Below are 26,442 nucleotides of genomic sequence, written 5' to 3'. Positions count from 1 at the left end.
GGAGCTGCCAATCTAAAGGCTGGATATTGGGTGCCGTCTGTCCCCTGAAGAGGGTGGGCTGCATGTAATGTGGTCCATACGGCATGTATGGTTGTTGAGGCACATACGGGGCCGCCTGGAACATCTGAGGACTAGAATGGGCAGACATGCCGCCTGTCTGGTCTTCATGGTTTGAATGAGAATACCTCAGCGAGGCATTTTGAAAACTGTCATTGAAGTTTGACGTGGAGGCCGACTCTGACAGTTGCATATTCTTCTTTTGCTGGATCATCTGAGCATCGGAATATGTTTTCTTGGAACCATCCGGCTGTATATGCCGGATGGCCTTCCTCTGCCCTGGCTCGGGGAACCGCAGTCCAGCCAGGTTTATCAAAGGCTTACGTCCCTCTCCTGGTTTAGGGTAAGGAGTGGCCTCTCGGTCTTTGACCGACTTCTTCCTCCCAGAATAAGAGGGTTTCTTGGCCGACTCTTCCTTGGTAGGAACAGCCGTCCGTTTATCAATAAGGTCCTTTATCTCCCCTTTGAAACTTGTCATGAGGGTCATGAACTCGTTTCTAGTGATGGGGGTGGATCCTTCAGCCATCTGAGGCTGACCTGTCGACTGGCCGACTATTTCACTGGGGCCTGCCTGGTCAGTGTTTTGTTCCCTCCTTTCGGTGGGACGGATGCGCCATGTCCTGAGGGACCCGTCAGGGGTCGTATGGGTGGCGACTTCATAGTCGTCATCCGTATCTTGGTTTGAGAAGACCTGGACGTCAGCCGTAGGCTGTTTCTCATTAAGAGGTTGTACAGGTTCTTGTGAAGTCATCTTTGAAGTACTCTCCCCACAGAAGGCGCCAAATGTTTCGGGGTTTTTTTTTATGTCCTTCGGGAGAGTTACAATTCCAAGACTGACCTCTGAACGCCTGTACCTGCAAAATAACGAAGAATCCGGTGGGTGGGAGCTCTGCCTCCGACGATCAAGTTAGAATGTATTTGAGGAGTAAAGTGCGGAAAGTAAAGGGTCTCTCTCGGATTCCAAGAGAGGATCTGCAATGTATAATTGCTCGGTTTGAGGTGTCAGGTGACTGACTTTCTCTGATGGAGAGTTAATGTGTATGGATTTTTCTGAATTATCATTTCTCAGAGGGAAACATCTCCCTTTTAAAGGGTGTTGGAAAACGTGCCCAATACTAGGTTTTAGTAAACCTAGGGCTGATTGGGTTTTGCCTGGAACTTTGGGCCGTAGGAGGCCACTTGCTCAGTTGGCAATTCTGCCTGCCACGTGTCGTGACCTGATTGGTCCACCTTGGACCTTTCACGTAGCGGACTCTAATTGGTCCACATGGATGACATGTGGTAGGATATCATTGGTCCACGTGGCGAGATAAAATCCCAAATCAAGTGGGATTAGATATTAACTTGGCCTAAAACTACTTTTCCTTTCTTATAAAAGGATTGAGTAGTTACGTAGGTTTTCTTAGATTAGCTTTCCTTTAGTTTAGTTTTTACTTATGAGTTATGTCAGACCTTTAGTTCTGTTCTTATTTTCTTTGTTTTTATTTTGTTTAGTTTAGTATTCGTTAACTTTAGTTTTTAGTTTTATTTTATTGTTTTTATTTTAGCTTTCATTATTATTGTTTTTATTTAGTTTTATAATTATTATTTTAATTATGCTTAATTTAATTGAGTTTAGATTTAATTATATACGAGTAGTTTAATTCTAGAGTTCTTGGGGATCCATGATTAATATGAAGGGATGATTTATTATTGTTGATTGTTAATGTTTTGGGTTATTTTCCTATTGATTGTTATAATGCTATGCAATTAGATTTGCGCAGGTTTAACTGTATGAGTTACGCAATATTGATTCGAAATTCGACAAATGAGAATTGATATTAAGGCTTACTTTCAATAGGCAGGTTAATTTATAAATGGCTAAGTCAAGATTCGATAGATGCGATTTAATACCGATAGGTTAATTCTGTGATTATAATACGTAGTTAAAGCCCTTTATAATCTGGTTAATTTATGCATTGATAATTGATTGTTATGTTTTATTTCGGAGTTTTAATTATTAGTGAACCTGTGACCCTAGGCCTTTTATTATTTATTGTTCCCTTAGTTTAATTATTGTCGTAGTATATTTCTCACAAAGATACTCGTTTCTTGATAATTTCGATCATAATAATTTATTAAAAATAAAAAAACTTTGTTTCCCTGTGGATTTGAGCTTACTTCCCTAAATCATGAGCATAGTCAATTGTACAAATTCAAGTTTCTTTTCAAAAAGACCTGCAAGGAACATCAATAAAAGACAAGTAATTAAAGACAAGTTTGCAAGAGTTTAGAAGGGAAATTACGATGACAATGAGAAGATATTATTAAAAAAAGGCAATCCTCGCAACAAGAAAGTGAAATACAAAGTCAGCATAAGCCCCCATAACTTGAAGAAAACAAAATACCTATATTCCTTTTAGGATATGTAATTATTTTCAAACTTATTCCTTAATAAATGTGCACTTTTAAACCCCTTACTACTTTGTTCAAAGACAAATTTGGCTTTTAATATAAACTGGTGGGTACTCTTAAGAGAAAATAAAGTCGTGATCCAATTACTTACCAATAACCTGTCAAACTTTGCCACAATTAGATAAGCAAGTTTCAGCTGAACAAGACAGATGGGAACTTCATCAGCTAAAACATTGACAAAAGCCCATGGTAAAGACAAATCATGCTACAAATGAATCGATAAAAATGTTGACCAAAAGAAGGGTTGCACAATGGTCAACAACTCAACATATGAATGTAATGAAACAGCATAACAAATACATTTACACAGTAGAGCATATTAAAGCAAGGGGTTGTACCTTGATTTTCAGGAACAGGGTTTATACAAGTAGCTGCTTTAGGAAGCAAGTCTCTTTGGTGGGTTTAGCCCACTACTCTCCTAGGATACTCTCTCTCAACAATTGCCTACCTTAATCTCTCATCCTTCTTTCTTATAAATACATAAGTAGCAAAAACGTTTTGGTGGTTGTCCTTATCTTCTTGAACAACTAGTAATTAGAGTTGCCCTGGTCTTGTTTTGCACTCCTGACCTGCTAGTGTGATGGTGCCATGGTATCGGCCTTCCTTCTTTCTTTTTCTGACATGTGACGATCACAGGAGACTTGGCTTGGCTGGTCTGGTTCATTACAATGCAATGGGTAAATCTCACTATACTTATAAATTTTTTAGCAAAATAGGTCAGAAAAATTGTCAGAAGTTACAAATTGGCAAATGCATAGGTGAACAGGAAGCAACCACCATGCTAAAAAAATAAATAAATAAATAAATTGCTACACGGAGAAATTCAATGAAAGCTCCAAAACCAAGACATGTAAGCCCAATTATTTTTAATTACAAGGTTGAAAAAATCTTTAAGAGGACCTGTAATGATTCTAATATTGAGAAGCCAACTCAATAAATCAATACACTGGCCATACTTTCTCAGTAGGTAATAATTAACACTTTCTCATGTTAATTATCTAGTTATGTTTCATACTTAAATCTTAGACATATTCAAACAGAGATAGAGATAAAAGATTGCAGGATCAAAGGAGACAAAATTATGCACAACATATATTTGCATCTCCACTGATTCTCTATTCTCCTATCATACTACCTAAAATGAAAAAAGAGTTCTTAGGCGGGGGCAGGATACGAACCTGCAATCTTCAGGGAATGAGCCTAATGAGTCTTCCAATTACTCTACCCCACTTCTTCTCTTTCTTTCACTATTCTCACCTAGGTCCCCGGCTTTGGTTGCTTGACCGGATTTCCAAGATTTAAATCAAATTCCTTAATAAATACGAGTAGCATACTTACCATTTTAGAGAGGTTGTGCTTATTATGTAATCAGCTAAAGAATCTCAGCAGGCTAGAATAGGTCACCATTCTGCACTTCCCACAACAAATCACAGACATCCTTTGAGTCTAGCCCCTCAAAAACACCATCAGATGCAGTTATAAGATATTTGTCATTGTCATTCAGGACTTGCCAACCTGTAATCTATGGAGCAGCTATATCACCATACCTGAAACCAATGGGAAACAAATACATAACCATTTAACAAATTTTTAGGGAAATATGAAAAAAATTTAATGCACACTTGCACAGGACACACATTTATTATTGAACATTTGAAATAAATACACACTGAAGTACTCAACCAAAACTTATAACAAGAAACTTCTAAATGTCACAGTGAAGACGAGTGAACAAAGTCCCCCTCCCTCCCCCACTACACACACAGAGTTCATCAAAGAGACAATGGCACAATGCTACAGAACACAGTTTTCTTTATAACCTTTTGAAAGGCACATCACCAAGAACTACCAAGACACACATTAATATGAGGAGTTCCATTCCACTCAATAGTATAACCACCAGCATTTTCAACTTGGGACTTCTTATCATCCCTCCCTGGCCGATGATCCCTAGTCAATTCTTTCACAACCAAAAGCTTTAGTCCCTTAGAAGCCACCATTTAACAGATTTCACAGTCTTTAATCACAGTACAACACCATCACGTTTTTTCTGCCTATATATCCTCAAAGCAGTGGCTGCAATGTTTTCAACAAGCTAGAACTTTAGCATAAGGTCAAAGTAAAACACAATAAACCGTAAGGACACTACCCCTTGCATGTAATATAAAATAAAAAACCAATGGGTTAAATGAGATAGTATACATTCTACTTCCTCCATTCCCCTAATATTGCAACAAGGGGGCAAGATACGGAATTTAAGATGAGGACAGAGATGGAGAGCAAGTTTGTGCACATAAGGTAATGCATGGTAATGTTGCACTATTTGTGAAATCTTATAAAATGGTAATTGTTGCATTATTAGGGGAACAGAGGAAGTATCTCATTTTTATGACCATTCCCAAAGAAAGAATGCCATCAGAAAAGATATTGTTGTTACCTTTAGCATCACCAGGGGCTGATATTGTCATATCTATAATTCTCAAATACCACCATGAGACCTTGCTATGCATCAATCTACTAAGATTCAAATTTTAATAATCTGCACACATCATGCCCATGGATAACCTAAAGAACATAATTCAGCCTACCAATCTAACTATTCGGATATATAAATTGCAAAGAAAACAGGAAAAGAAAAAAATTAAAGCAAAATTGACAATACTTAGAAAATAGAATATGCTGATAATGTCACTTACACACCTGGAAAACTACTCATATCTTTAACAATGTTTCCAAGTACAAACCAGATAAAATTCATCTTCACCACCAAGTAAGTTTCAACCCAAAATATGAGATAAGTCAAGTTCTATCATCATTGCTCTTTATGGCTTTATGCACAACACCTAGGATAAATCTCGTGTACATAATTTCCCTTTCTAGTTATCCATACTCCATAATAATTTAAATTAAAAATGTAATACAAGTAACATCAATTGGGTTGACTTCTATCTCCCAATAGCTCGGAACCTCTAATATTAATAACTTCATAGCTCAAATTCAACTCGGAAAGCAACCCCATAATTACCAGCCAACAATTCAACCCAAAATTCCCATTCAAAAGACTCAAACCCGAGACCCAAGAAATCAACTCACCCACCTCCTTTTTTCTCAACTTTATCTTTCTATCAACAATCCGTGCCGACCCAAACGGGCCATAACACTTCCCCTTGGAAAATTGCCCACACTTCTCCTTCGAATCTTGAAGACAAGCAGCCATTTCTCTCTCCTCACACTCGTTTCTCTCTTTGAAATCGATTTTACCGAAAAGGGTCTTCCACCATGGAGTTTCACAGTTGTTTGATGCGTGGAGCACCTGATTCGTACCCCTCTTCACACTGCTCTAGAAGCTTCGACTGGCAGAATTTGAGCGAAGAGAAGAAGGATTGTGGGTTTTAAATTAGGAAAATAATAATAATAATAATAATAATAATAATAATAATAAGATAAAATGTACAAGAAATACATCAAATTGTTAGGAATTTAAATTAGGAAAATAAGTCAACCTTTCCTCGGTTTGCTCAAAACAAGTCAACCTTTCAGTTAACTCTAAATGAGATAACCTTTATAGGATATCTACTTTAAATAGGTCAAGTGACATGAAAATGAAACCTGCTAAACAAGTCATTTTTTAATTGAAATATTTCATTAATTTTTTTACAATGTATTAAATATAATTATATGAAGTAAAAAAAGTCCAACCATCTTCCCCCTTAAGCCCACCGGTGACTAGGGACCACAACCTATCCTCGGCGCCAGCACCGACGACCTGTCCCCCACCCCACCCCTTCATTTCCCCATTCCGACACCACCCCCTCCCCTTCTCCCCATGGCGGAAATGGCTCCCCTCCCCCGTCCCCCTGCCGGAAACGGCTCCCTTCCACTGTCCCCCATCATTAGTCGACCCCTCCTTCCCCTTCCCCACCGTGAGTCGACCCCCCAACCCTTAAACCCACCTGAACGAAACCCTAACTGGAATCGAGAATGGGTTTCAGGGGGGTCAACTCACGATGGAATAGGGGAAGGGAGCCATTTTCGGCAGGGGGACTGGTGAGGGGAGTCGTTTTCAGCAGGGGAGAAGGGGAGGGGTGATGTTGGGGTGGGGAATCGGGAATGGGGAAAGGAAGGGGTGGGGTGGGGGCGTCGTGGGTGGGGGATGGGTCGTCGATGCCGACTTCGGAGATAGGTTGTGGGCGCCTGGAAGGGGGAGGGGGAGAGGGAGGGGGCTGGGATTTTTTTTTTCTTTTTTTTTTTAATATTTCATAGAATAGTAGTAGTAGTAGTACTATAATTATGCTGGAGAGCCAAATCGCCGAATGTCACCCCGAGTTTTTCCAATCCTCAAAAATAAGAACAAATAAAAACTTCTCAAATCCACCCAAAATTGTGCAAATTATGTGCACATTACAACTCCCTCACCTCACTCACTATTAGCTCCCCCAAGCCAAGCTTGGGACTAGTAAACAATGGGGCAACTATCGGCTTGTAATGTGGCTAAATAAACAATAAAAGGAAACAAGCAACAACATGGGTAGCAAGAAAGGAACAAATGTATCTAAAATCGTCTGAAGGCCACCTAAAAGAACAAATGCCTTTGTCCTCCTCAATGTGCATAATAACGAGTCATACAAACATTACTTAAAGTTATAAACCAATACTCAACTTCATTGACATACCAGGAACTAACACACATTCCTAACCAAATAAACTAGTCAAGCACTATATTCACAAGTAGTTGGGCAAAATTGACTCATGTTAAGTCATCCAAGCAATCAAACATCAAATCATGGCTAACCTATCCACAATACTCACCATCATATACCAAGAATCAAAACAATTTTCATGTATGGGGCACAGGGAAGCATGATTTATCATTCATTAGATCGTATTTTTGCTTTTTTCAAACCAATAAAATCTAACCTAGAAAGCAATAAAACTAAACTATACACACAAAAACAAAAAGAGAGAGAGAATAAAGATACCTCAATCCAAAAATCTCCCCCAAGCCAAAATCAGACAATGTCCTCATTGACTCGGGAATTAGCCCAGCATGGCTAATCATCACCATCCTCATCCATCGCACCTCCCCCACTACCACCTGCACCACCAGAAGTACTAGAACCAAAATAGTTAGGGTTAACATTCCCCCCATCCCCCCAAAAGGAAAGTCTCGGCCATAGCAAGCAGATGCGGAATAGTCAGTGTAAATGTCATGTGAGGTGGGATCCACATATCCCTGGGGTGGTGGCTGGTACCAGTAGGAGTAAACAACATCGTCGGGGATAGCACCTCGACAAGCATAGTCATCATACATGGGAAAAAGGGCCTTACCCTGGTTCCTCTCAATGTATCCTAACCTCTAATCAAGAGAGCTCACCATCCTCCTAAGGTCTCCCTGGGCCTGGTCTACGCGACCTATGGCCTGAAGGTCCCAAATGGTCTCGGGGTCTGGCTGGTGTGGGGGTGGCTGAGGCACAAGGGGTGGTGGTGCCTCAAAGTGTGGTTGTGGTGGTGATGGGACACACGGTCGAGGCTGTGCCAGGCCCTAGGCATGGGCAAGTAGAATATCATAAGTGTAAGACTCTTGCTCAGGGGGAAAGACTGTCAGCTCGGGGTTAGGAAGAGGGAAAACGGGTGTGTAATCCTTCCCTACCCTGACAAGCCACTCTAGAACATTGCTACGGTTGGGCTTAACCCAGTTCAAAAATTGAAAGTACGGCAAGTTCATAAGTGTATCCCCCCCCCCACAGTTGGTCTATCCCTCATATCAAGACTCACTAAACCCCGCCTTCTTAATCGCTATCCTAGTGATTAGGCCGCCACAATGGATAGGGGTCTTGGCATTGTTACTACAGGCATTGGCGTGCCTACTCAAATGGGTAATAATATACCGAGCAATGTTCAATTTCCCGTACCCATACACATAGTGACCTAGGATAGCTAGCTCGTTGGTTTGGGCGTTGTGGGGTTCATGATGAGCTAGAAAACAAGTCCCCGAAAACCTTTGGAAGATTTTAGGGACGGGGTGGCGGAAAGGAAGGGCGCTAGCATGTTGTGAATTCGGGCAAGGTTTGCCCGATAAAGCAAGATATATATCATCGGCCTTATAGTCTTCATGCCATTGAGTAGTGGGGTGGGGATCAAGATCAAACAATTTGGCAAATTCAACATATGTTAAACTAATATTCCTATTGTTCAACCTAAAATGCATAATTGGTCCATTATTTGTTTGAACAACATTTGAAGATGACAAAAATTCACACATAATTTCACGATAAGTCGGATAATACATATCAACAAATTTTCGCATTCCGATGTCGTTTATAAACCTCCTAACATGTTCAAACAATCCCAAAGTTTCAAGAGTATCTCGGTGTAACCACCGAGAGGGAGTTACCTCACGTTCGTATAGGTTGATGAGACGTTGACGTTGCGTTGAGGTTGTAATCCTAATCGTTGGCCATTGTTCTAGTTGCAAATTCGGGTCATATGAAGTACTCGACCCCGAACCACGGCCACTTTGACTCCTTGCCCTCTTTGTGGTCATCTTGAATATGGGTCGTCAAATAACTTTGCTCAAAATCGAACCAAATTGGTATAGGGATGTAGAGAATGAAGAGAGGAGTAAGAGGATGTAAAAAATTTTGATTTTGGCTTAGAATTGGAGGAGAGATCTAAGAGAGAAGATAGAGAAAATTGAGGTTTTTAGAGAGAAAAACAATGGTGGAAAGAGAAAGAATGAAGAAAGAAAGAAGAAGAAAGGATAAAGAAGAGAGAGAAAAGTGTCGGAGTCCGTGGAAAATAGGCGTGCCCGTTCGGGCGGCCTTTCGCCCGGTCGGGCGAAATGTACTCTTCGTATTTGCTTCCTCTCGCGCCCGGTCGGGCGCCATTTCGCCCGGTCGGGCGATTTTGAATCCTTTCTGCTCATTTTCCTCACGCCCGGTCGGGCGAAAATGCAGCTCAAAATTAACTTCTTCTTGCGCCCGGTTGGGCGATTTATAGACCACAATCATTCTTTCTCTCGCGCCCGGTCGGGCGAGATTCAGGTGTCAAGTTTGCTTCCTCTCGCGCCCGGTCGGGCGCGCCATAGAATTGTGAGTCCAAATTTTTTTCTTTTTCTCTTCAAAATTAGGCTAACTCTTTTTCTCCAACCTGTACACAATACTCTAAAACACATTAAATTCCCTCCTCTCTTCCTCTTAAAAGATAAAAATAAGGGAAAAACTATTCTAAAAAACAAGAAAGTACGGGTTGCCACGAAAAAATGTAAGAAAAAGTAAGATCCACTCATAACGCTTCGAACCCAACCAATACCCATTCGAACTCCTTTTACTTGTAGATAAGGGGGAGTAATTTATTAGCAGCATACTCAATCAATCGGGTGATCTTTTCCCCTACTACGAATCCCATACTGCCTCCCATAAACTGAAAATCCATAACACCAATTGCTACATGAATACCGTTTAGTTGACCTATACCTGTTTGAACAGCTTCAGTTAAACCTGTATTTATTTGATAAGAATCAATACGATCTTTATAAGCTTCCTCCTCCGAATGAAATTCGATAGGATCCATAAAGACCATACCTTCTTCCATAGGATTCCAAGTACCAGGATCAATCAGAAGTTCGATTCTATCTGTGCAGAAGCTACAAAATGGGAGTTTGCTAGAATATAGAATAAAGATATACACATAAGAACCAATCCTAATGAAAAGGCCAAAAAAATTGGATTGGTAAGCGCTGGTTTATCTAGGTCCTGCACGACCATCTTGAAAGGAATGGTGTCCTTCCAACAAGTGTATTCTTCCGATAGAGGGTTCAGAATTATTACAAAGTTAATTCTTCAGTAAGATCAAGTGATCGGAATGCCTAGGTGGAGGCCGCTTCCGATCAGTAATATCAAGGTACAATTGATATTACAGCTTAATCTTAACGGGTCGAACCCAATCGAATCACCGATCCGAGACGACGAATTAATCCGAAAGGATTTAATGAGTCGATAGAGTTTTACGAATACAGACATCGGATATCGATCCTAGGGCGTCGAGGCCGAGCGTCGCAAAATCACAAGCGACAAGTACGAGCGTAGCCGTAGCACCACAATGGTCTAACCATGTGGATGCTAGGCTAGTTCGAGCTAGCTAGCATGCACCTCGCAAGCACTAGGCGCACCAGGAGCACCTGGCAGCCTATCGCAAGCACTAGGCGCACCAGGAGCACCTGGCAGCTTGTCGCAAGCACTAGGCGCACCAGGAGCACCCGGCAGCCCATCGCAAGCACCAGGCGCACCATCGCTGGCACTAGGTGCTGGCGTGCGTGCGTGCCTAGCATGGCAGCACCATCGCTAGCACCAAGTACTAGCATGGGTGCTTGCCTAGCATCGAAGCACATGCGTGCTGGCTTGCGTGCTAGCCTTCGCATGGCAGCACCAAGCAGCACACCATGCGTGTGCGAGTGCCTGGGCGCTAGCACATTGCTAGGCCACGCACAGCAGCCCAGCATCGCTACACACCCAGCCTGCTAGGGGATGCGTGGTGCGAGGCTGGTGAGTGTGTGCGAGGCTGATGCGTGGTGCGAGGCAGGTGCGTATGGTACGAGGCATGTGCGTGTGCGAGAGGTGCAGCGAGGCAGATGCGTGTGGTGCGTGGGATGTGCATTGCTAGCTAGTGCGTGGGCTGCTGGGGCCAGTGCCAGCACGTTGTGCTAGCAGCGCTAGGCGCTAGCACAAAGCACCAACACCATCACAGCCCAGCACCAGCACGCACTGGCTAGCTGGGATGCTGGGCAGCAAGGCAGTGCTAGCTGGCAGCCAGCCAGCCCTCCTTGACCCGATTTTGTGCTTGCTTGTGGGGACCAAATCAAGGGCCTTGGGGAGCAAGGCAAATGGTCCCCCCACCTAGCCTTGGCCATCACTCAAGCATGTGATTGTGCCACTTGTCGCAATGTGATTAAGTTGATTATTTATTTAATTTGGAATTAAATAAATTGTTGATGTTACCAACTCTCCCACATTGATGGGAGATTGGAAATCAAGGGTGCTCTTCCCTATAAATACCAAAGGCATGGGTATTGGGAAGACACAACCTTGAGTGGAATTAAAAAGGCAACTCTTGTAATTAGAGTAAACCTTTGATTCGTAAAACTCATAGTTTTGTTTGTCCGGGTCTTGACTAACCTTCAAGACTTGGGACGCTCGGGTCGGGTCGAGGGTACGATCCGTCGGAGATCTCGTAGTTTCGGGATTTTGAAGTAAGAGCTCTTCGGGAGCGAAGCACGCAACAAAGGTATAATTCTTGTTCTTAGTCTTGCTTGATTAAGTTTATTATGCTTGTTAATTGCTTTAATTAAGGGGCGGGTCTTGGGGGGTTTCCTTCCGCGTAGTGTCTGGTCACTACGAAACCCTACAGCGGTATCGGAGCCATGCTCCTTTTAATTTTTGCAATTACTTATTAATTAAGGTGTTTTAAAAGAATTTGTTTTTTTCTGGTTCATGTTCTTCTAATTAGATTAGATGCTCGTTTTAATTAATTTTAAAACTCGGTATTATTCTCGATTTGGCTGTCGAACCCAGATTTTGGCTCAAAAATAGTGATTTTTGGGTGAAATCAACATTTTGGAACAGATTCAAATCTTCGAGGGCTGTCCAGAAGCCAAATTCGAACCAGAAACCCATTTTTTCTGGGGTTTTTCGTTTTTCAACGAAAATTTTAATTCTTTTTATGCCTTGATTAATGCAAGCATTACAAGGTTAGATTAAATGCACATTTGCATCACTAATCTACTGGTTTTAAAAATATCCTTAAGCATAATAATGGAGTTTTTATTAGTGCTTAAGTTGATATACCATTTTTCACATAAACTTGTTTTTCACAAATTTTGCAAATAAATTGCAATAAAATGTGAAAGCTTGTTGTGAACTTGTAATTTTAAGTTCCTATAATGTTAAAGTTCTAATCTTTAAAGGTTTAAATGATTGGAACCCTAACCCTAAATTCCATATTGAACAAAGTTTGGATTTTTCATGTTTGGTTGATTAAAATCCATCAAGTTCAAATACTTGTGAGTAAAATTTGATTAATCTTCATATTGGAAGATGTAATCTTGGTATTTTACACAAGTATGAAAGTTGGAAAATTTTTCATTAGATGATTAGTTTATTTTTCCATCTCCCATTTGTCAAATCCATTATTAATTTGCATATTGGCAAGATTAATTATGGACATAGCTCATTTTATTTTAAGCATAAAGAAAGACCTAATTTTGTTCAAAATAAATTTTTTTTGGATAATTTAGGCTTGTGCACCAATAAAAATAAGTTTATTTAAGTTTTACTTTATTTTATTTTTCCTTAAATCAATTCTAAAATGTAATTTAGAATTAATTTTGTCATACACAAATTGGAATTTTTGGATAATTTAGGCTTGTGTACCAATAAAAATAAGTTTATTTAAGTTTTACTTTATTTTATTTTTCCTCAAATCAATTCTAAAATGTAATTTAGAATTAATTTTGTCACACACAAATTAGAATTAAATTCCGAGAAATGACACGCAAATCAAGGCAAAAACACCCAAGCGCTACCAAGGCTAGCCGGGCTGCCTAGCAGCCCACATGTGGCTGCCTATGGTGCGCACAGGGGTGTGCCATGGTGATGCTGTGCACTTTTGTGTGGCGGGGAGGCTTGGGGCTGATGTGCATGGAGCAGTGGCAGGGGGCTGGCTTGCGAGGGGATGCTGCTGGGCAGCATGGCAGCAAGCACCAGCCCAGCGCACCACTTGCTTGTAGGCGCCAGCTTGCTAGCCAGCATGCGTAGCATGCCTGGCAGGCTGCTGGTGCTAGCAGCGTGGCTTGCTGTGCTGGGCGCAGCATGCTAGCATCACGCACCACAGCACAAGGCATAGGCTGCCTAGTAGCCATGGTGCGCACCCACTAAGCACTTGTGTGGGATTTTTGCTTGATTTTGAGCTATACAATTTTGCGAAAATTTTGCCGTTTTTTATTATTTACGTAATTATTTTAACGAGGTTAGACCTCGGTTTTTTCGGCTTTTGCAAAATTTTTGATTTTGACAAATGATGGGTTATGCCGACTTAATTAATCGGATTAATTAAGTATGGGTGCGGAATTTAGTGGGAGCTTAATTAATTGCGTGAGCATTTTGCTTTTAGAAATAATGGATTAAACAACTTTGACTAGTTTTAATTAGGCGCGTTAATCGGATTAACCACCTAAGTTAGTTACTAGTTTTGTATGTTTAATTATGTATTTCTTAAAATTGCATGGGCCATTCACAAATAGTGAATGGGTGAATGGAAGATTGTTTTTAAAATAGGTTATTGAAAATGGCAACTAGTGGGGCCCGACTAGGATAGAAAATACGGACTGCGTTCCGTTATGTATTTTTGTAAATCTAAATACGGTCTGCGAACCGTTAAGTATTTTTGTACTATTAGATTAATCTTAGTCGTTCTAGCTAGTTTATTTTATTTTGGCCAAGATGTCTTAAGACGGCGTTTCGATGAAGACGAGCCAAGATGAAGACCCATGGAAATTGAAGATTTCATGAGGTCATGCTAGTTGCCAAATGCATCTATTTTTATACTTTATATATTTTGTTATTATATATGATTGCTAGATGCATGTCTAGGATTTCTATATGTTGCGACGATTAGTTAAGTTCACTTAAATCAACCAACATAGAAACCCTAGGTCCCTTAATAATATTGAGCTAAAATTTGTCGTTCCAAGAACAACACTTACCGAACTAATGCGCGTACGTGATGGACTACGCCAAAGCGATACATCACTACTTCCCTAGGAACGTAAGGTATACTAGGTATACAAGTTGTCTTGGTTAAGCTCAACGATATCAGTAAGGAGTCCTTAGATGTCGTGGCAAAAGAGATAAAATGTCAAGGATGCATTAGATGCGACATTTTATCAAACCGAGAGTAGCTTGGAGCCATTAGCAATTGGATTGCTTACCTTAAAATATTTAATGATTAAGACAAGCCAAAGCATGCTTAACTATTTCTTGATCTTTGGGATCTCGAACCATTTTATTCTCGCCTAAAAGGGACAATTTTAAATGTGTGGATAAAATGCTCAATAAGATTGAATATATGCATGAACGCTTTTTAATTTCAACTTATTGGTTATATGAATGGTTTTTCATTTCAAATTCTTTCAATTGTAGAATAATGTCTGCAAGTAACTCAAATAACAACCATGTGTGCCCGGAACTCCCCAAAAAGTTAGCTATCAAGCTTAACTTAACAAACCTTGAAGAATGGGAAGAAGAACTCAGGAGAACTCTCCGGAGTTGTTCCAAGGAGTATGTTCTGGATACTTCCCTCCCAACCCTCTGTACCAAGAAACACTTGAGTGACGAAACTTATTGTGCATGGTCAAAAGATTGCAAATTAGTGTCACAACTCATGGCTAACTCCATCCCGGAAGAATGGAAAGAAAAACTTCCATTCTTTTTTCCGGACTTGTTCCTTGGAGGACTAAGGGATGTTGTCGGTGTGAGATTCTCTAAGAGTTTCAATGACAACAATGATGGACTCTTGTTTGAAGTGACTAGGTCACTTACAGACATGAATGTGAAGCCATTGGATCAAGGTTGTCTTGTGAAAGAGAGGTACCATCTTTGGTCTACAGTCTGCAACACCAAGTTGAGACCGGGTATGCCCCTCTGACCCCATGTGGCAAGAATGACTAAGCTCTTCAAGCACATGGAACTCCTCGAAATTCTACTAGAAGATGGAATGGCTGGTCATATTATGCTCACTTCACTCCACTCATGATATGATGCACTAAGGGCATATATTTCTGAAACGAAGGAGACACATTCTTTGAAGAATGTGGTGGAGCTACTTCACCGAGCCAACTCTTTTGGGGCAACCAAAAGACCGTCAAGAAGGAGGGATTTCAAGGTTAAGATGCGTTGCTTCTATTGTGGTGGGCAAGGCCACTTCAAAAGAGAATGCAAGCTCTTTCGAGAAGAGGAAGAGAGGAATGGAGCATCTACCTCAGGTATCTTCCTAAACACTTGTGAATTAAGCTTATCATAGGTATTAGATACCAAGTATGACTCACTTTGTTGCCTTTTTCAGGGACCAAGTGAGAAGCTTATCAAGTGTTGGTGCATGGACAAGTGGACGACGAAGATGGTTTTTCGGTTGTGCTTGCATGCACTATTTTGTCTTTGAGATGTAATTAAAACTAATCTTAGTTTTTCATCATGCTTTTGAACATACTATGATCCTTGGTGTTGGACACCTAGTTATTTTGCATGTAAGACTTTGACAATAGTTATTTCAAAATTGTCTTGCAAATATATGTTCAATGGAAATCGCATGTTTTACATATGATTAGACAAAGGATTGATACCAAATGAACTAAGACCATCGAGTCGAATCAAACCTACTTGTGGCATTGTCGTTTTGGCCATATTAACATCAAACGCATCAAGAAACTTCTTCAAGGAGGTGTTCTTGACTCATTCGACTTAGAGTCGTTTGAAAATTGCGAAGGATGTCTATTAGGCAAGATGATAAAACAGCCATTCTCCAAGTTGGGAGAAAGGGCAAGTGACTTATTAGGTCTAATACACACGGATGTATGTGGACCAATGAGTACACCCGCAAGACAAGGTTACCATATTTCATCACTTTCACCGACGATTTTAGTAGATATGGCTATATCTACTTAATGTCGAATAAATCTGAATCCTTTGAGAAATTCAAAAACTTTCAGAAAGAAGTTAAAAATCAACTTGGCGAGAAAATTAAAGCACTTCGATCGGATCGAGGTGGAGAATATTTGAGCCATGAATTCGACGATCACTTGAAAGAAAATGGTATTCTTTCAGAGTTGACACCTCCCGGAACTCCTCAATGGAACGGAGTGTCCGAACGGAGGAATCGAACCATGGTTCGATCAATGATGGGTCTTAGTGAACTCCCTATCTCTTTCTGGGGCCATGCGCTACAAACTGCAGCACTAACACTAAACAGAGCTCCGTCAAAAGCTGTTGAAAAGACTCCATATGAATTATGGACTAAGAAACCTCCTAGGTTGTCTTTTCTCAAGATTTAGGGATGCGAAGCATATGTCAAGCGATTAATTTCGGACAAACTTCACCCCAAATCGGATAAGTGTTTCTTTGTGGGATATCCAAAAGAAACCAAAGGGTATTACTTTTACAATAAATCCGAGAACAAAGTCTTTGTTGCTCGTGATGGTGTCTTTTCGGAGAAGGATCACCTTTCCAAAATGACAAGTGGGAGGAAAATTGAACTCGACGAAGTTCGAGAGGACGAGCAACAATGTCAACCTAATAAAACTGACAATCTAGATGCTTTAGAAGCATCTAAGAAGCTTGGTCAGAATCAAACTGACAACGAAAATGCTCAACCGATTACCCTTCGTAGGTCGCAACGGCAAAGATCTCAACCAGACAGATACCTTGGTATTGTCTTAACCGATGATCAGGACATCCTAGTCATGGATGGTGATGAGCCAGCGACATACAAGCAAGCTATGACGAGCCCCGACTCTACAAAATGGCAAGAGGCCATGAGATCCGAGATGGACTCCATGTCTGAAAACCAAGTCTGGGACTTGGTGAATTTGCCCGAGGGTTATACACCCATTGGTTGCAAATGGATCTTCAAAGTGAAGACAAACAAGGATGGAAATGTATCGATATACAAATCTAGACTGGTGGCAAAAAGGCTATAGACAAATCCACGGGATTGACTATGATGAAACTTTTTCACCAGTTGCAATGCTAAAATCCGTCCGGATCATCCTAGCGATTGCTGCATATTACGATTATGAAATATGGCAGATGGATGTCAAAACCGCCTTCCTAAATGGAATTTTGGAAGAAACTATGTATATGACACAGCCTGAAGGTTTTGTCGATCCAGGCAACGCTGGAAAGGTTTGCAAGCTTAAGAAGTCCATTTATGGACTAAAGCAAGCCAGTAGGAGTTGGAATCTGCAATTTGATAAAGCCATTAGCAAGTTTGGTTTTATCAAGAATCCAGATGAATCTTGTGTATACAAGAAGGTCAGTGGGAGTGATATTGCATTCCTAGTCCTGTATGTTGATGACATACTTCTTATTGGAAACAACACAAAATTACTGGAGTCCGTAAAGGGCTGATTGGGAAAGTGCTTTTCAATGAAGGACTTAGGAGAGGCACTGTACATATTGAGCATCAAGATCTACAGAGATAGATCTAAAAGGATGATTGGATTAAGCCAGAGTACTTACATTGATAAGGTACTGGCTCGATTCAACATGGAGAATGCCAAGAGAGGGCATTTACCCATGTCCCATGGCATAACTCTCAGCAAGAAACAGTGTCCACAGACACCTGTTGAGCGAGAAAGAATGAATCAGATCCCATATGCTTCACTGATCGGATCGATCATGTATGCCATGATATGTACAAGGCTAGATGTATCGTATGCCTTGAGTGCAACGAGCCGATACCAATCGAACCCCGGAGAGGCGCATTGGACTGCGGCCAAGAATATCCTAAAGTACCTGAAAAGGAACAAGGATAAATTCCTGGTGTATGGAGGCCGTAAAGAACTGGTTGTTGAAGGTTACACCGACGCTAGCTTCCAGACTGACAGAGACGACTTCAAGTCACAGTCAGGGTACATATTTTTCCTAAATGGAGGAGCGTTTAGCTAGAAGAGTGCCAAGTAGAGCACCACTGCAGACTCTACAACCGAAGCCAAGTACTTGTCCGCTTCAGAAGCTGCCAAGGAAGTTGTTTGGATTCGCAAGTTCATCAGCGAACTTGGTGTTGTACCCTCAATCAAGGGGCCGCTAGACCTCTATTGTGATAACAATGGAGCTATCGCTCAGGCCAGGGAGCCGAGAGAACACCAGAAGGTCAAACACGTGCAAAGGCGATTTCACATGATAAGGGAATGGAAATCCGAAGGTGAAATCAGAATTTGTAAGATTGGCACAGATGATAATGTGGCCGATCCTTTGACTAAACCGCTGCCTCAGGTGAAACACAACAAGCACATTGAGGCAATGGGAATCAAGCATGTTGGAGACTGGCTTTGAAATTCCCTGTACATGTGTTTTAATTAAATATGATGTTTAATGTAAGACACTGTAATGAAACCATTCATTTATGGAGTAATTAATTTTGTGCAAAAATATCATTCACTCCATTGCTATTTAATTGTGGTTTAGAATTAAATAATGAGTCCATTCGATTTACGGAAATATTCAAAACAGGGTATCAAGACCATGTCTTGGATAAAGAAACACCTGTTAAGTGAACATTGAATATTTAAATCGAAAATTGTCCCTAATCGAGGTCATCTAACAGATGGACGATTGATGACCGCCATAGATTAGTGTGTAGTATGATTTACAACACTGTTTCTTGTGCTGCGAGGACGTGACAGTCATAAACCATTTGCACAGGTACAGTTTGGAACTGTACTGGATAAGACCTATGAGAGTACTTTAAGAAATTTCAAAATTGTCATAAGTACATTTCTCATTATAACTATCGGAACCTGTTTCCTCCGACCATGAGTATTGTGAAGTTTTCTTGTTTGAGTACTAGACTCTTTGATGTTTCCTAACGTCTACCGTAACTGGGGATCATAACGGAAACACTCGAAAGACTAAGTCCTCTTAGTAAGAGGAACTTACAATGCAAGACTGGGATTGTTCCCCTATTAACAATAGGGAAAATGTTTTGTTGTTTACAAAGCCGCTCGAAGAGCGAGACTGTGAAAATGCATGGCCGTGCTCAGATGGATTTTAGAAATCATCTGCTTATTGACAGTCGAACTCGGAGATCGAGAAACACTTCTGAACATAATAAGGATGACGATGAATCTTACCTTATAGTTCACGAAGAAACATTAAGAGACATAGGAAATGGGCTATACACTGTATGCACACTTGTTCGGAAGGACAAGTGGGAGATTGAAAGGAATTGTATCCTTCCAACAAGTGTATTCTTCCGATAGAGGGTTCAGAATTATTACAGAGTTAATTCTTCAGTAAGATCAAGTGATCGGAATGCCTAGGTGGAGGCCGCTTCCGATCAGTAATATCAAGGTACAATTGATATTATATCTTAATCTTAACTGAACCCTTCGGGTCGAACCCAATCGAATCACCGATCCGAGACGACGAATTAATCCGAAAGGATTTAATGAGTCGACAGAGTTTTACGAATACAGACGTCGGATATCGAACCTAGGGCGTCGAGGCCGAGCGTCGCAAAATCACAAGCAACAAGTACGAGCGTAGCCGTAGCACCACAATGGTCTAACCATGTGGATGCTAGGCTAGTTCGAGCTAGCATGCACCTCGCAAGCCCTAGGCGCACCAGGAGCATCTAGCAGCCTATCGCAAGCACTAGGCGCACCAGGAGCACCTGGCAGCCTGTCGCAAGCACTAGGCGCACCAGGAGCACCCGGCAGCCCATCGCAAGCACCAGGCACACCATTGCTGGCACTAGGTGCTGGCGTGCGTGCGTGCCTAGCATGGCAGCACCATCGCTAGAACCAAGTCTAGCATGGGTGCTTGCCTTGCATCGGAGCAGCATGCGTGCTGGCTTGCGTGCTAGCCTTCGCATGGCAGCACCAAGCAGCACACCATGCGTGTGCGAGGGCCTGGGCGCCAGCACATTGCTAGGCCACGCACAGCAGCCCAGCATCGCTACGCACCCAGCCTGCTAGAGGATGCGTGGTGTGAGGCTGGTGAGTGTGTGCGAGGCTGATGCGTGGTGCGAGGCTAGTGCGTGGTGCGAGGTAGGTGCGTATGGTGCGAGGCATGTGCGTGTGCGAGAGGTGCAGCGAGGCAGATGCGTATGGTGCGTAGGATGTGCATTGCTAGCAAGTGCGTGGGCTGCTGGGGCCAGCGCCAGCACGTTGTGCTAGCAGCGCTAGGCGCTAGCACAAAGCACCAGCACCAGCACAGCCCAGCACCAGCACAACCCAGCACCAGCACGCACTGGCTAGCTAGGATGCTGGGCAGCAAGGCAGTGCTAGCTGGCAGCGCTAGCTGGCACGCTAGCTGGCAGCTAGCCAGCCCTCCTTGACCTGATTTTGTGCTTGCTTGTGGGGACCAAATCAAGGGCCTTGGGGAGCAAGGCAAATGGTCCCCCCCACCTAGCCTTGGCCATCACTCAAGCACGTGATTGTGCCACTTGTCGCAATGTGATTAAGTTGATTATTTATTTAATTTGGAATCAAATAAATTGTTGATTTTACCAACTCTCCCACATTGATGGGAGATTGAAAATCAAGGGTGCTCTTCCCTGTAAATACCAAAGGCATGGGTATTGGGAAGACACAATCTTGAGTGGAATTAAAAAGGCAACTCTTGTAATTAGAGTAAACCTTTGATTCGTAAAACTCATAGTTTTGTTTGTCCGGGTCTTGACTAACCTTCAAGACTTGGGACGCTCGGGTCGGGTCGAGGGTACGATCTGTCGGAGATCTCGTAATTTCGGGATTTTTAAGTAAGAGCTCTTCGGGAGCGAAGCACGCAACAAAGGTATAATTCTTGTTCTTAGTCTTGCTTGATTAAGTTTATTATGCTTGTTAATTGCTTTAATTAAGGGGCGGGTCTTGGGGGGTTTCCTTCCGCGTAGTGTCGGGTCACTACGAAACCCTACACATCTTACCCCAAATGTCAATTAAGATGGGATGGAATCGATTAGGTGAAGTAATTCAACTGCACCAATCGTAGCCGGTTCTTGATATAAGACAGGTGGTTTCTTGCTATTAGCTGCTCGAGATTTCTCTTTGGCCTTGGATTTCTTCGTAATTTTGCTTGATTGAGCAAATGCCACCCGATCGGGTGGGACTTTGACTACGAGCTCAATTTTCGCAACTTGTTCATTTTTCTCCACTTGTTCATCTTCAAACCCAAGCCCTACACAATTTAGAGCTCTTTCTATACCATCCACTTCATCTTTCCATGTAGTAGTTTTTCCTGCGGAAGATGCAACACAAGATACCGGCTCCAAGGGATCTCTAACGAGAGCTTGGGGCTTATTAGAGAAATTATTTACATCAACCACACCGATACTAAAGCATTTTTCCTCTAGAATGGGGCTTTTAGGGGCATTATGTAGATTAAACGTAATATTTTCATCCCTTACACATAATGTAAGTTTACCACTATTCACATCTATTATTGCCCCTGTAGTATGAAGGAATGGTCTACCCAAAATAATCGGAATTTGTGAATCTTCCTCCATATCAAGAACAACAAAATCAACAGGTATATAAAATTTACCTACTCTAACAGGAACATCCTCTAAACACCTAAGGGGTATTATTTAACAGAACGATCGGTCATTTGCAGAGTAATATTGGTAGCTTTCCCATATATAATCTAGAGCTCACAAATAATGGCATGACACTTACACTAGCACCCAAATCACATAAAGCTTTATCAATCATCAGATTACCAATGTGACAAGGAATAGAAAAACTACCCGGATCTTTTAGTTTAGGTGGAGATTTATTCTGTAATATAGCACTACATTCTTCAGTAAAAGCAACTGTCTCTACCTCACTAATAGATCTCTTCATGGTCAAGATTTCTTTCATAAATTTAGAATATGCAGGAACTTGAGTAATTAATTTTATGAAAGGAACCATTACCTGCTGATATGTTCATTTTATGTAGTATTTTATCCCCGTCCCTTGGTCATAGTTAGGAGTATTTTTGGCTCTTTAGAGACACTTTTATTACTAATATATGTTTTCTAGCGTTTTCGTAGTCGTGGTATTATTTTACAGGAAATTGCAGTTTTGGAGCATTTCCCCGTACTTATTTGAGCCACCGCGAGCATTGGAGCGAAACGCGTTACTATGATCATATTCCGGAGCCCAGGGCAGCGTTAGAGAAATCAACCCGGTGATTAAGGGCTCGGTGAAGAAAAGAAGAGCTCGGGCATTGGACCGTAATTCAAGACCCAAGGATGAAATCTTATTGGGCCAAGAAAACTAGCCCAAAAGAGTTGAAGTAATCCATTGCCCGGGAGCTCGCCCGATCGGGCAGGGCTTCGCCCAAAGGCGCGCCCGACCGGGCGAGGGAGATAGTAAAGGGCGAGCTTCGCCCGGACGCGCACCCGACCGGGCGGTGCCTCGCCCGATCGGGCGCGTGTTTTCATTAGGAATTAATTTGTTTTATGCTTTTTCTTTAATTAGTATTAGGAGCTTAGTATAAATACTTTGAGTTGCTTAAATTGTATGACGTTTTTTAGACCGACGATTATGTTTTTCATTAGATTAATTTCCAGATTTTTGCTTAAGCTTTGTTCTTGATAATCTTGTTCACTCTACATTCTTTGATTTATGCAATTCATCCTTTCCATTTAATTTGGTAACGATTTCTTTCCTTTTTATTTTCAGTAATTTAATTGCTTTGGTTAATTATGTTTTTTTTATTATTTTGTTTAGCTTAGATTTGATTATGAGTGAGTAGATTTATTTCTAGGGTTATGGGGATCCATGAATAATTGAAGGGGTAAATTATTGTTGTTGATTATTAATGATTAATTAATTTCCTATTGATTGATTTAATGCTATGCAATTAGATTTGTCCAGATTTAATTGTATAAGTTATGCAATATTGATTCGAGATTCGAGAGATGAGAATTAATGTTTAGGCTTAGTTTCAATAAGCATGTTAATCTATAAATGGTTAAGTCAAGATTCGAGAGATGCGATTTAATACCGGTAGGTTAATTTTGTGATTATAATACGTAGCGAAAGCCCTTTATAATCTAATTAATTTATGCATTGATGATTGATTGTTATGTTTTACCCTGGAATATTATTTATTGGTGAACTTATACCCTAGGCCTTTTATTATTGATTATCCCCTTATTTAATTTGCTTAGTTTAATTGTTAGTTTAATTCTCACAATACAAATTGGTTACTTGATAATTTAGATTATAATAGTTGATTAGGAGTAAAAGAACATTGTTTCCCTGTGGATTCGACCCTACTTCCCTATCTACTTTAGCTAGAGACTTAGGAACTACTTTTGATTAGGTGATACGACTTTAGCCTGTCACCTGCAAATTCTTGACAACCTCCATAAATTTACCAAACTGCTTATCTAGCTTACTCTTAAGATGTCTATTTGGAAATGGTAGTTTGATAACTGGTTTTTGTACATCTCCATTCTTGTCTTGATTTTTATCCTTCTTTGGAGTTATACCCTGCAATGTATCATCAGAATAGTTAGTTTTACTCTGGAGCCCTGTAGGGCTAGTGACAATTTTGGTATAACAGAATCAGGATTAGCAATATTTGTAATGATAGGTTCATCATCTTTGGGCATAGAAGGCCCATCGTATTTCGAACCACTTATCAGGGTAATTGCATTCACGTGATCTGTAGGTTGTACTGGCTGCGGTGGTAGGGCTCCTTGCTAGTTTGTAGAGCAGAGGAAAGTTGCGCAATTTGATTGTCCATGATTTTATTATGATCTAGAATCGAATCAATTTGTGCATCCTTACTCTGCATCTGTTTCTGCATATCAACTAACATCGTTCTGATTTCTGCTAAGCCAAAATCAGAAGGAGTAGGAACAGTCTGTTGTGGTCTCTGATGTGGAGGTTGATAGTATCTCTACTGCGGTTGTTGTACCTGTGGTGGGGGGTTAGGCGCATTCATACTATTGTACGACATATTTTGGTTATTTCTCAACCCTGCATTGTAGCTGTTAGAGTATGGACTAGTTTGTTTATAGGTTTGAAAAGAATTAATCTTCTCAAGCGAACTGGTGCATTCTTGAGCCATATGACCTACAAGACCACAATTTTCACAATTTATTGTAGAATTAGTACCAATAGCAGAAACATTAGCAACGGAAGATGAATTAGAATTATTAATATTGTCTAGATTCTAGCTGATAGCAGTCAATTGTGCTTGCAAAAAGGATATAGAATCAACTTGGTACTTTCCCTTATTTGCAAATCCTTTTGGATTCCCATATTGGGAATTAGGAATAGCTAGCCATCTCTTTATCAACATTACTCGCTATATTCACATCTAAATTCATAAATCTTCCGTAAGCTACAGAGTCCAAAATTATTCTTGAATTATATCCAAGCCCGTTGTAGAAAGCTTGCATTATCTGCTACTGTGCTAGCCCATGATGGGGGCATTCTCTCTGCAAATCCTTAAATCTTTCCCAAGCTTCATATAAATATTCATCTGCTTCTTGGGAAAAATTTAGGATCTTACTCCTTATCAAAGTTGTTTTCTCTACAGGGTAATATTTGTTATAGAAATTCAAAACAAGATTTTCCCAGTCATTAATACCAAGTGCAGTTCTATTCAATCCATTATACCATAATTTAGCTTTACCACATAAAGAAAGGGGAAAAAGAATCTCCCTGATTTGGTCCTGCGTGACCCCAGCTTGTCTAATGGCAAAAATCCAAGGTGTGAAGATTTGGATCTTCACCCTTAGTTCCGCTACATTGCTTCCTTTCGATCATAGTGATAAACTGGGGTTTAATCTCGAATTGTACTCCCTCGAGATTTGGTGCGGGGGCAAGGTGTGGAAAGTCTGCCAAGGACGGCTGCGAATAATCGCTGAGCTTACGAGGTGGTTGAGCCATCATCTCTGGTTCTAGTTCTAAAGAAACTTCTGTATCGCTAGAATCAGATGGGGTTCCAAAGGTGTAGTACCCCCGAAGTAGCTCGTACCTGTCTAAAAAGTTTCTTCTGCTTATGAAAAGAACGTTCGATTTCAGGATCGAATGGGATGTAACATGATCTAGAACTCCTGGGCATAAACACAAAACTAAACGAACAAGTATGAGAACTGTCCCAAAGAACTTGCGTTCTCTAAGACTAAAGAAAAATAGTCTAGACTACAATAATAATCAGAAATAAAAATAAAACCGTTTCCTTGGCAACGGCGCCAAACTTTGATAGGCTAAAGTCGTATCACCTAATCAAAAGTAATTCCTAGAACCACTAACTAAAATAGATAGGGAAGTAGGGTCGAATCCACAGGGAAACAAGTCTTTCTATTCCTAATTAATTAAAATAATCTAAATTATCAAGTAACCAAATTGTTTTTAATGAGAATTAAACTAATAATTAAACTAAAGCAAGTTGAATAAGGGAGGAAAGCAATAATAAAAAGCCTAGGGTATAGGTTCACCAATAAACAATATTCCAGGGTAAGAACATAATAATCAATCATCAATGCATAGATTAATCAGATCATAAAGGGCTTTCGCTACGTATTACAATCACAGAATTAATCTACCGGTATTAAATCGCATCTCTCGAATCTTGACTTAACCATTTATAAATTAACCTTCCTATTGAAACTAAGCCTAAACATCAATTCTCATCTCTCGAATCTCGAATTAATATTGTATAACTCATACAATTAAACCAGCGCTAATCTAATTGCATAGTAGTAAACCAATCATTGGGAAATTAATCTGAAACATTAACAATCAACAATAAATAATTACCCCTTCATATTATTTATGGATCCCCATAAACCCTAGTATGAAACTTCTCACACATATTAAAATCTAAACTAAGCAAAGCAATTAAACAAAGCATATTAAATCAAAGTAATTAAATTACTGAAAATAAAGGAGGAAGAAATCGTTACCAAAATTAATGGAAATAATCAATTGCATAAGTCAAAGGTGTAGAGAGAAAAATAAGAGTATTAACCCAAAAGCTTAAATTAAATCCGAAAATTAAGTAAAGAGTGTAAAAACGTGCTCAACTTCCTAAAACAAAACGTATTTATACTTAGGCTAAAAAGATAAAACAAATTAAATCATTAAACTCTTCAGAAACACGCGCTCGGTCGAGCGGAGCTTCGCCCGGCCGGGGCCGCCTTTTTGAGCCTTTA

The 26,442-nt window shown here is 40.7% G+C and overlaps 1 protein-coding gene and 1 long non-coding RNA gene across 3 annotated transcripts; both read right to left on the bottom strand.

Annotated features, from left to right (window-relative positions):
• Window positions 1-2,830: 2,830 nt before the first annotated feature.
• Window positions 2,831-5,962, bottom strand: LOC110711989. Of its 2 annotated transcripts, XR_002509474.1 has the most exons (3): window positions 4,949-5,962; window positions 3,690-4,058; window positions 2,831-3,166 (listed from the first exon to the last, which is right to left on the bottom strand). It is a non-coding gene; the product is annotated as an uncharacterized LOC110711989 (long non-coding RNA). The 2 variants fall into 2 exon arrangements; XR_002509473.1 differs by having other exon boundaries at window positions 2,831-4,058.
• Window positions 5,963-9,837: 3,875 nt separating this feature from the next.
• Window positions 9,838-24,681, bottom strand: LOC110712050 (acetyl-coenzyme A carboxylase carboxyl transferase subunit beta, chloroplastic-like). Its single transcript, XM_021890475.1, has 5 exons — window positions 24,585-24,681; window positions 24,195-24,352; window positions 23,650-23,764; window positions 10,095-10,145; window positions 9,838-10,010 (listed from the first exon to the last, which is right to left on the bottom strand). The coding sequence occupies exons 1-5, from the start codon at window positions 24,679-24,681 to the stop codon at window positions 9,838-9,840; spliced, it is 594 nt and encodes a 197-aa protein (XP_021746167.1).
• Window positions 24,682-26,442: the final 1,761 nt, after the last annotated feature.

Source organism: Chenopodium quinoa, unplaced genomic scaffold (genome assembly GCF_001683475.1).
Source record: "Chenopodium quinoa cultivar QQ74 unplaced genomic scaffold, ASM168347v1, whole genome shotgun sequence".
Taxonomy (NCBI): domain Eukaryota; kingdom Viridiplantae; phylum Streptophyta; class Magnoliopsida; order Caryophyllales; family Amaranthaceae; genus Chenopodium; species Chenopodium quinoa.
Note: the sequence above shows the minus strand (reverse complement) of the source record. Positions and strands in the feature narration are given on the sequence as shown.